The 11858-nt window shown below is 39.5% G+C and overlaps 1 protein-coding gene across 1 annotated transcript; it reads right to left on the bottom strand.

Moving 5' to 3' along the window:
- Positions 1-1226: 1226 nt before the first annotated feature.
- On the bottom strand, positions 1227-2192 carry LOC110875795. Its single transcript, XM_022123996.1, has one exon. It carries the CDS (start codon positions 2190-2192, stop codon positions 1227-1229), a length of 966 nt encoding a protein of 321 aa, XP_021979688.1.
- Positions 2193-11858: the final 9666 nt, after the last annotated feature.

Below are 11858 nucleotides of genomic sequence, written 5' to 3'. Positions count from 1 at the left end.
GATATAAGCGGCACACCCAAATATCGAACTGGCAAACTCCCCTCTTCAAACGGCATTATAGCAAGAATACGTTGCTTCACCTCATTCGAAACATTACAAAAGAACACAGTGCTTTTAGCCATACTCGGTACCAGGCCCGACATATTCTTAAACATATTCAACGCTTCCATAATAATTTTTGCTGATCTATTATCTCCTCTAGCAAAAAGAAATAGATCATCCGCAAAACATAGATTTACAATTCGTTGCTTCTCACACTTACTATGGAATCTGAAATCATTAGATATACACACCTGTTTTTGTAAAATCAAAGTGAGAACCTCCATAACCAGCGTAAACAAATACGGTGACATAGGGTCTCCCTGTCTAAGTCCTCGTTTCCCTTTAAAGAATCCATAGAGATTACCGTTAATGGCCAAAGAGAAAGAAGTAGAAGCCACGCAAGCCATCACCCATTTGATCATCTTCTCATGAAACCCGAACCCCATCAAAGCCTTTTGTAAAAAATTCCAATCAACTGTATCATATGCCTTCTGAATGTCCACTTTAAAAGCACATCTAGGCTGACCAACATTCCGATGATAGTTATGCATCAGCTCTTGCGTCAGAAGAATATTATCAGAAATTCTTCTCCCCGGAACAAACGCAGACTGATTAATGCTCACAATATCACATAACCCCTCCTTAATGCGATTAGAAATAATTTTGCTAATACATTTGTATAAAGTATTGCAACACGAGATAGGGCGATAATCCGTTATAGACAGAGGAGTAGTTACTTTCGGAATCAATGAAATAATTGTGTGATTAAGTTGCGTAAGTAATCGACCATTCAAGAAAAAGTCTTTTAGCGCTTTGCAAACATCATTCCCAACAATATCCCATAACTTTTTAAAGAACACCGAAGTGTACCCGTCCGGACCCGGAGCTTTGTTCCCATCAATAGAAAACATAACCCCTTTAATTTCTTCATCCGTAACATCTCGAACCATAGCATCCGCTTTCTGATTAGACAACCTGCTCACGAATAAATCCGGGGCCGGGACTAGATCTAATGTACTCTTGTTTCCAAAGAAATGCGTATAATGATCAACCATAACACTAGGCACCTTGTCTCCCTCAAACAGATTACCATTTACATCCCGAATAGCATAAATTCTGCTTCTATGATTTTTCGCTTTCACCACATTATGAAAAAACTTTGTGTTAGAATCACCAAGCGAGAGCTAATCCACCTTCGATTTCTGTTGCATAAATAAAGCTTCATCCTTAACCGCTTCCATGTACATGCTGACAAACGTAGCGTGTTGATTTTTCAGCTCCAGCCTAGTAGGATCAGCATCTAATGCACGTTGACAATCATCCAGATTTTTCCGGGCAACTTTAACCTTCTCATGTAGATTACCTTGTTGTTTAAAGAGCTTCCTCATCGGCCTTTTAAGAGCTTTAAGTTTCTGAACAACTTGGTACATCATAAACCCTTGAACTTGAGTGTCCGACACACGTTTAACTTCATCCGAAAACCCTTTCTTGTTCACCAGAAGGTTTACAAATTTAAATGGTTTTGGCTTCTCCTTAGTGACATTCGGCAAACCCAGAATACACGGTGAGTGATCCGAGATACGGTACGGATGAAACGAAGCCGCAGCCGTAGGGAAATGGTCAATAAAAGAGTTATTACCAAGTATTCTATCGATCTTCTTGAAGACAGCCCCTTGCTTCTGTTTATTCGTCCACGTATAATGCAGCCCTGAACTATTTATATCGAACACCTCTATCTTGTTAACACACTCCTTAAAATCTCTCATCCCTATACTACTTGAAGATGTACTCGCTAGCGAATCTTCAAGAAATAAGGAAGAGTTAAAGTCGCCCATAACAACCCACGGATTATCCTTCATAAACGAGTGGTGAATGCACAAATTGCTCCATAATAAACGTCTATTCTTGTAATGATTATCAGCAAACACAAAAGAACAAAACAGCGTTTTTTGGTCAAGTTTAAAAACAACCTGGGTATGCATCACTTGATCAGACTGAGATAACATCATAACATCCACTAAGTTAGCATCCCATCCCACCATTATACGCGTTCCCTTAGAGCAACACACCGCGTTAGAGGGCCAACTCCAAGAGTTACACACCTTTCTACACACATCCGACACCTTAGAAGCGTCAACATGAGTCTCCATTATCGCACACACATTAATATTATTGTCCTTCACAATCTGCCGAACCTCTTTTTGCTTTAGGGGTCGGTTCAAACCCCTGATGTTCCAAGAAGCTATACTACCCATTTAAACCAATTATTCCGGGTGTGCTTGCACCCTCAGCCCCAGTTTGTTCCTTCATGGTACCAAAAGACTTCGGAATTTCAGCTAACAACTCATCCACATCCACACCATCATCGATAATTTCTTCACTCCTATCAGATCCACCTTTTTTATATTGTTTCGAATGTTTTCTAGCATCATCAGCATGTTCTCCCTTTTTACTATGCACATCCATTTGCGGCCCTTCCTCGTCTCTAAGAGCATCAAACGGGTTTGACAGTGGTATACTAGATGACGAGGCTTTCTCACCATCAGATTTACTCTTGATAATAGGTTTATAAATAAACTTTTGTTTCTGCTGCTTAACCGGAATCCCCTGCTGCCCTCCTTTTCTACCCTTACCTTTAGCTTCCTGAAAGTTATCATCCTTCTTCTTATCAACCTCAACAGGAACTTGTTTCGGTTTCTTCAGGCAAGCACTATCCTCATGTCTAAAAACACAACATGTGGCACACCGTAATGGCTCCCAGTCATACTCAACCTTAACTTCAACTTTTGAGAACCCATTGCCTTCGAGTGACGGAACTGCAACCATGACTTTTCTTTTTAACTCAGTATCAGCATTCACTTCAATTAGGGCCCTTGCAAAACTACTCCTTCCCCATGATTCAGTACACATAGAAGCAGTGTAAGAATCTAACATCTTTGGGACTCCAACCTTAGACGCCAATAAGCTGAGACCATCCTCTGTAAAAGCTGGTAATGGCACATCGTGCATTTTCACCCACACCGGAATTGCCGTGATATCTTCTTTAACAAGGTTAGCCGAGGAGGACCATTCATTCACAATTATCGGTACGTTCCGAATCATCCATGGGCCGTCTTCTAGTAATTGCTCCATCCCTTTCTTTGTCTTAAACTTGAAGAAAAAGAAGCCTCTTGCATTCATCATTAATTTAGTTAATCCGTATTTTGCCCATTGGTTCTTTGCAAAGTATTCCACGACTGGAAAAGCAAGACGTTTACCTAGAAAGTAGCCATACAGAGTGTTTGCAAACCTCTCATTAACCTGTTTCACCGATGCTACAGGAATCACAACGTCAACCCCCTCCAATTGATCCGCCGTCACCATATGTCTAAAGTTTACTTTTACCGATTCCTTTTGATTCTGAACTACTCTAGCAAACGATTGCGGCTGCACATTGTTTTCATTCCCTGTTAAAAACGGGTCCACACTACTACCAACATGACCGATATTACTATTAGGGTTTGCATGGGCTTGTTTCCCATTCGTCTTTCCATCCCCAGTCTGTCGTCCGGTGTATTCGATATCCACAGGTTTGGATATCTCAGCCAACCCATCAAGAATTGAAACATTATTAGTTTGGAACATACCTCTCCTTGGCATAAAAGGATTCCCTTCAATGTTCGTTACTCTAAGTCCGATTCCTTTTACCGGCGCCGTTCCAGGAGTGGACTCAGTATCCTCATACGAATTGTAATTCCCATCCCCATCAAACACATCAACTCTCTCCATAAACACGTAAGAAATCAGAACATGCACAGCAACCCACGAAAGTCAACACAACACCAACAGAAACTCGCAAACCCTTATCCTTAAACCCTAGGAACAATATTCCACCCTTAACTGATTATAGAAGCGTATCAATCTAGCTAAAGTAACCTCAGTTACCCGCAATCAATAACAACTAAGATAATCAATCAGGGTTTCGTATTGAATCACTAGAGCGGCGATTGAAACAGAAACGAAAAAAAACCCTAACTTCTACTCGGTCACTAATGCTAACTAGTTCGTTATAGAGTTATGATAGATCAAAACCCTAATCACAGACTGTTATACATCAGATTACAAGGAAAAACCTAGGGTTTCAAGAAGAACAAAAATCGCCATAAGGAGAGAGAGAAGGGTTCCGCAATCCGGATTTGTCTCTTTGGGAGATCTTCCTATCTTCTCAGAAAGATCCCAGTGGACATTGAGGCCCGTCGACTAGTTTCCATATCCGTATTTAATCAATAACAAGTTAATAACAAATTATAATCAAGTTAAACAATTATGTGACTTTGTGCTTATGTGTTCCCTTATGTGTTGTTGTGTGATCCAAATTATGTTATCCAAATCCTTATAGAATCTTCCATATCATTCGTATAAAGGATTCATAGTAGGATACCCAAAGGTACTACGTAAAAATCCTTAATGGACTTCTACGTTACAGTTAAGTCCCTTGGATTATAAAGTACTACTTCATAATTAGACCCCTTGAGTGGTCTAGTTAAACAGATTGATCCAAAAATATGGTTAGGGATATCATGTGATGATATAGCTGAAAGGACTCCTTGGTGGCCTAACTAAGAAGATCCCCTGTCGATCTAATTAAAGGGACCCGATGGAAGTCTAGTCACCCTCATCACAAGTTTAATATCCTTCCCCAAAACATTACAAAACAAACTGTGCGGACTGTGCAAGGGATTACGTAATTATGGATGCATACATAATTATGGAATTTAGTGCACAGAAATCACAGCAAGTTCTGTCATGTGTCTAGAGTTAACCCTATTCATTTCCAACTCTGATGAAGCAACCGTCGAAAATGACTCCGTTAGTTCATTTTTGTTTCTGAAGATTTATCGGTTGAGGAAATGAATATCCGTTGTGTAATCCTTCATTTCCAACTCTGATGAAGCAACCGTCGAAAATGACTCCGTTAGTTCATTTTCGTTTCTGAAGATTTATCCGTTGAGGAAATGAATATCCGTTATGTAATCCTTCATTTCCAACTCTGAGGAAGCAACCGTTGAAAATGACTCCGTTAGTTCATTTTCGTTTCTGAAGATTTATCTGTTGAGGAAATGAACATTCGTTTGCTTATTCCGTCATTTCCATTTCTGAAGAATACTCGTTGAGGAAAATGCCTCCGTCTGTTCATTTTCGTTTCTGAAGAATGACCGTTAAGGAAATGACAGGATATTGCATTGCATATCGCTGGTGGTTATTTGGCAAAGTCACAAATAGACTCCTACGAATAAATTTCGGGATAAAATTTCCTAAAGTAGGGGAGACTGTGACACCTGTGTCACCGCGACCATCAAACAAATACCAAGCCGATGAAATATTGTATTTCATACTTGGGGTCTTGTATAAATATGTGTATCTTTTGCACATATCAGTTCTTGTTCAATTTCAAACTTTATATCGCTTTCTGGAGAATTATACGCAAATTGGTGCGTAAACGTACTCAGTTTGAATGCGACAAATACTCCGGAACACCAACATATACTTAACATACCTTAAATAACCTTTACATAACTTAGAAATAAGTTTTGAAGGCTCTGGTATGGCAAAAACAAGTTAATTCGCTTACAGGGACTAAATTTGACAAACTGCGAAAGTATGCCGATTCGTACTAAAACAGACATTTCAGAACATGCCCATAAGTTAAACATACCATAAATATCCTCTCCATAGCTTAGAAATAGGCTTTGAGGTGTTTTGTTTTTTTGGGGTAAAGGGTTACCCCGGTGAATCTATTAAAATGCAACCGCAAATAAGTACAAGTAGTGAGGATGTGTTCCACACTAGTTCATATACAGGACATGCCCCATATATGTAAAACAAACAAAAACCAAATACCTATCACACCCCATAACCTAGTCTACTATACATCATGACAAGACATCTAGTAGACAAAACAATGCAACACACAAAACATAAACCTCAACCACCATCATCAAAGATAAAGTAGCCACAAAATAGCAGCCCCTTCAGACGAAAAGCAGACAGCCTATCCATTAGAGACCTTGGTAGAAGAGGTGCTTGCCCCTGCTTTCGAAGAGAAAGGATGAGTACCCGATGTCATAAATTTACTAGTTTCAGTGTAGACTTCTTCAACCACCTCCTCATCCGATTCCTGCCTGTCACCCGACGGTTTCTTCTCCACTCGACCCACAGTGGTACCTCCCTGATTACCATTATCATCCTTCAGAATATCAAACGGGTTAGATGTTGAAACCTGATTCTGCATCGGACTCTTTGAGGACGATTTAGGTTTAGGGTTGACAACTGGCCTGTAAACTACCTTTGGCTTCTGGTTTTTCATATGAAGCCCTTGATTATTAGGTTTTTTCTTTTTGGCTCCGACGACCTGAAAGTCATCATTTTTCTGCTTCTCTGTATCCCCACCCATGTTTACCTGAGGGTTCTTAGGACACGAATTATCATCATGACCAAAAACACAGCAAGAAGAACACCTTAAACGCTCCCAATCATATTCAATTTTGACTTCCACCTTAGAATAGCCATTACCATCTAAAGATGGAACTGCAACAGTAACACTTCTTTTTAGGTCAGCCCCCGCCTGCACTTCAATTAGAGATCTAGCATAACTACTTCTTCCCCAGGATTCAACACACATCGTGGCAGTATACGAATCCAACATCTTAGGCACCCCTATCTTAGAAACAACCAAACTAAGACCATCCTCAGTATATGCCGCTAACGACACATCATGCATCTTAACCCACACTGGAATAGCTTTAATATCCTCTTTCTCCAGTTTGATAGAGGCCGACCACTCCTTCAAAATAATCGGAACATTCCTAATCAACCATGGCCCATCCTCTAACATCTTGTCCATCCCTTCCTTAGTGTTGAACTTAAAGAAAAAGAATCCATTCGCATTCATCATCAATCTCGCCAGACCATACTTAACCCAGTTGTTCTTAGCAAAATAATCAACCACCGGAAACGCTAACCGTTTACCCAAAAAATACCCATAGAGTGTATTTGCATACCTATCCGTGACTTGTTTAACCGAAGACAATGGAATTACAACATCAGCTCCATCCACAGTCTCGGTAGACTCCATTTCCCTAAAATTCACCTTCACCTTCTCCTGAGTGTTGTTAACTACATTAGCAAATGATACCGGAACCGTTGAGCTTTTTACGTTCCCTTGACCAGCCGATGCAGCAACTGAGCTTGTCACTTCCCTATCAGGAACCCTACTGGTTGGCCGCAAGTTTTCAGCATCGATTGGAATTGAAACCCTTTCCAATTCATCAATTAAGTTAACCTTACAGGGTTCAGATTGAGCCGACTGAAGTATTCCCCGACGGGGTAACCAAGTATTACCGTCTACATCAATAACCCGGCTGGCCAAAGTTTCAAACGAGTATGTGGGTCTGCCGCCATGAACAGGAGGTTTACCACGATCAACCGGAGGAAACAACCCATCCGATTTTAAATGACTCATTCGAAACCCTAATTGAATTCGCACAAGAACAGGACACCAAACCAGTCAATACGAATAACCCTAGCAGCCGCAATCACCAAAATAATCCGACAACAATCAGAAACAATGATTACTCAGCCGCAAAACCGTAATCAGCCAACCCCCGTTTGAAAACCTGATGACTTGTTGCCGACAGAAACCCTAATTCAGATTATCGGCCTTCAAACAGATAACAGATCTGACGAAACCCTAATATGATTTTGATTGATTAGCGCCTGTGAACAAGTAGAAATCTGATTCGTAGACACTAACCGAAGATCAATTGAGACCAGGATTGAAATAATTCTCCTAGGGTTTCTTGGTCGCCGTTTTCGCCCAGAGCCCTATGTGTGGTCTGAACCATTAAGTGTTGAATTAGGCTTTGAGGTGTTCGGTGTGCTAAAATAAACTTTTGGGTCATTCAGGGACTAAAAGTGTCAAAAAGTGCATAAGTTTGCACTTTCGCGCATAACTTACGTTCTGAATACATCCGGACATCCAAAAATTTATGTAAGCACTAAAATATTTTATTTTAGTGTTTGGCATAAGAAAAATCCTTTCGTCTCGCATTTTGGATCGTTTTTCGCGCTTATGCGCATTCCGTCGTAATTAACCGAACATCGCATTCGTACGGCCAAACGAACCAACATCCGACATATTTTTGAGCATGTTTCATGTCCACAATGTTTAGGCATCATTTTAGGGCCTTACAGTTGGCTTTATGGGCCTTAGAAGTGTCGGAAATGGCTTAAACATGCAACAGGGACCAAAACTGCCATTTCTGAAAGTATGTGCAGATCAGGCATGCCCAGGCGGCCCGCCTAAGTTTGTGCATATCCTAATGCGGGCCGCATGGCCCCTTCAGTAACAGAAAAGTTGTTTTCTTGCTAAGATTGGCCTTTCAAACACTCCAAAGGGCAATGCCCTTTCACAATCTCAAGAGCTAAGGGTCAAGATAAGGCACCAAAACTTTGTGACAAGTGTACGGCTTGGATCGTGGCACGATATTCAAGAAACGATCCTAACGGCTTTACTTTTCCTATAAATACACCCCCCCTTTTGGGTAAAACCTCACAAAAACTGATCAAGAGCTCTAAGTTGTTGCTATTGCTTCATACCTGAGCTCCTGGATCAAGTTTAGCTTTCGGGGACCCTTCGTAAGTGTTCTTTTGTTCTTTTATTCGCTTTTCGAGTCCGAAAGTCAACGTTTTGTTGACTTTCTGCGTTGACCAGCCTATGGTCATTGGAACTTCATAACGTGAGCGTGATCACGATGGTTATAGTCCATGGCGACTATACCTACTGATTACCACGTTATCTAGGCTCAGTGACGAGTCGTAGTTTCGGACAAAATGCGCATTCTTGCGTATTTTGTAACCAAACTACTCGTGAGCATCAAAGACGTTTATTTTGATGCTAAACCTGTTTTCTAAACTTAGTTAAGCATGTCCTAACATGCTTAGCTCGTCACTTTTAGTATAGTGCTTATATAGGGTCGTAAGGTAAGCGATCTAAACCATCGCTTATACTTTCGAACCCGACCCATTTGTTCGATCATTAAGATCCGACCAAACACATTAGGTGACCATAGCTGTAACCTTTCGAGGTTATACCTTGTGGTCGCGATGTTAGGCGTTCCAAACGCGTTCTACGCGGATGACGCGTTAAGGTAGCATAAGCTACCTAAACGGGTCGTAATGGGTCGCAAGCACTTAGGTTAGGTTTCATTTTAGTATGTAGGCTTTGTTAAACCATATTACACGAGTCTCCATACTCGTTTGGTTTACGAACCCGCATACTATCCGATCCTTTCGATTTTGGTCCGGTATATTAATATAGCTTACCTATTAGGTGCCGTTTGATATTCCGTGATCTCTAGCATTGTTTGGTTATTATACAAGAACTTCAAAGCAATCTCAGGTGAGTACATTGAACCCCTCTTTTACTGTTTTCCAAACTGTTTTGGGGTGAAACGCATGTGCCTACTTGTTACTTTCATGCTTTCCGGTTTTCACATCATACTGCTATGTTCGTTAGTACATTATAGTACATGATTTCATTTCATTTCCATGCTATGTACGCCCATTGTGTGCGTACTTAGTACATTGTTCCACATTACATTTCATGCTATTTATGCCCATTGTGCGCGTACTTAGTACATTGTTCTACATTACGTTTCATGCTATTTATGCCCATTGTGTGCGTACTTAGTACATTGTTCCACATTACGTTTCATGCTATTTATGCCCATTGTGTGCGTACTTAGTACATTGTTCCACATTACATTTCATGCTATTTATGCCCATTGTGTGTGTACTTAGTACATTGTTCCACATTACATTTCATGCTATCTATGCCCATTGTGTGCATACTTAGTACATCACTTTACAATACATTCCATGCTACGTACGCCCATTGGGTGCATACGTAGTACATTATCCTACATTGCATTTCTGTTGCATATGCTCATCCAGCATATGAACACATTATACTACATTTTGAACCATTGTAACCATTTGACTATGTGAACCGTCTTAACCCTTCGATTATATGAACCGTTTGTAACCATTGAACCGTGTAAACCAGTTGTATCCGTTGACATGATTTACATTTGACAATAGACATTTGACTATACATAAACATTTCCACAATTGTTAAACATTTCATCTTGATGGTTTGGTTTGAGTAAGTGATTAAGTAACGAGGCGTGTGTAATACGATACAAGCATGGTGGATACGCCGCTGGTACTTCCTATATATAAGTGTTTGTATGGTATTACATATCGTAGCGTTATTTGAATCATTTCAATTTGAGACATATGACATTTTATACAAATAACACACTTTTCACGAGATATTGTTTTACAAACGACTTATCTTATACAAACTCATTTTACATGGTTATCCGTTTAACCATACAGTGTTCTCTTATTTATACATATCATTTGATCTTACCGTTTTTCAAATGATTTACAAGACAAAGCAAAATACGAGGTTCATGACTAAACATTTTCTCAAACATAAGTCATGAATTCCGTTTTCACAAAACCAATGTATCTCACAGGCATTTTTATGCTGACGTACCTATTTTCACATGTGTTTTCAGGAGATGATGCATAGGACTTATCAAGACATACTTAGGCGGACCTGTGCCTTAGTGACTTAAAACAAGACAAGAACTAGTTAAATTATGTTATGTACTCTTTGGTTCTTGTTTAAAACAATGTAAACTTTCATGTTTGATTAATAAAACGAAACCTCAATTGCCATGGATTTGAAACAATTGATTCTGTTACAACACTCCCCGACGTTTCCGCCACGTTCTGTATGTTCTACGTGGTCGGGGTGTGACAGAAAAGTTGGTATCAGAGCCAATGGTTATAGGGAATTAGGTTATTAGTAATGCTTTGACCTAGTCTATAACCTTCCTAGGACCCTAACGCGAGTTTACTTGCGTTTAGTCATAAAACAATACCGTCACCTATCCTTAGGCGACGACCACAACAAGAACATAAATTTCAAAACCGCTTTGAAAACTAATCATCTGTTCTAGGATGATTGATTACTAGGTTTTGAACCCTCTGTTATAAGGTTTTGAACCCCTTTGAATTTTCAAAACTCTCGTCAAAGTTTTGGGTCCTAAATAGTGTGAACACGTGCAAACTGGAAGAGTGAATGCCTGTACTCTGAGTTTTCTGTCTAAGGCTAGAGTGTTCGTACAAATCCACATAATCGGACCAGTCACTCTTACCTGGGAACTCTTGGGGTGAGTGTCCACTAGGGGTGTGCAAAAAACCGAATTAACCGAATCATAACCGAATTAACCGACAAAACTGAACCAAAAAAACCGAACCAAATAAAAAACCGGTGGGTCGGTTAATGGTTTTTTTTGAAAACCGAATGTAGCGAGTCGGTTATGGTTATCATTTTTTCTATACCCACCGAACCGACATGTAATAAATCTTTGTAGGATTTAGGACTTTTCACTATATTTTTAATATTTGATGTTTTTTACTGAAAATTTTTAATACTTATTGGTTTTTCATATCATTTGTGGTTTTGACTGAATGTTTATTTTAATTTATGGAATGTATCATATCACTTTATTTGAATATTCGATAATAATTGGTATTAATATTATAGATTATATGTATTTTTTAGTACTATGTAATATACTAATATATACAAATATACAATAACAATTTATTCCATGTTAAAAAAATTAATCTATTTTTAGCTAAGCTAAATACACGGTTAACCACCCATAACCGACCCGCTATAACCATCAAAACCGAAT

Source organism: Helianthus annuus, chromosome 9 (assembly GCF_002127325.2).
Source record: "Helianthus annuus cultivar XRQ/B chromosome 9, HanXRQr2.0-SUNRISE, whole genome shotgun sequence".
In the NCBI taxonomy this organism is placed as follows: Eukaryota; Viridiplantae; Streptophyta; class Magnoliopsida; order Asterales; family Asteraceae; genus Helianthus; species Helianthus annuus.
Note: the sequence above shows the minus strand (reverse complement) of the source record. Positions and strands in the feature narration are given on the sequence as shown.

Excerpts from the sequence above, each read along its gene's own strand:
- LOC110875795 (XM_022123996.1), bottom strand. The coding sequence starts at position 2,192 with ATGGAGACTCATGTTGACGCTTCTAAGGTGTCGGATGTGTGTAGAAAG.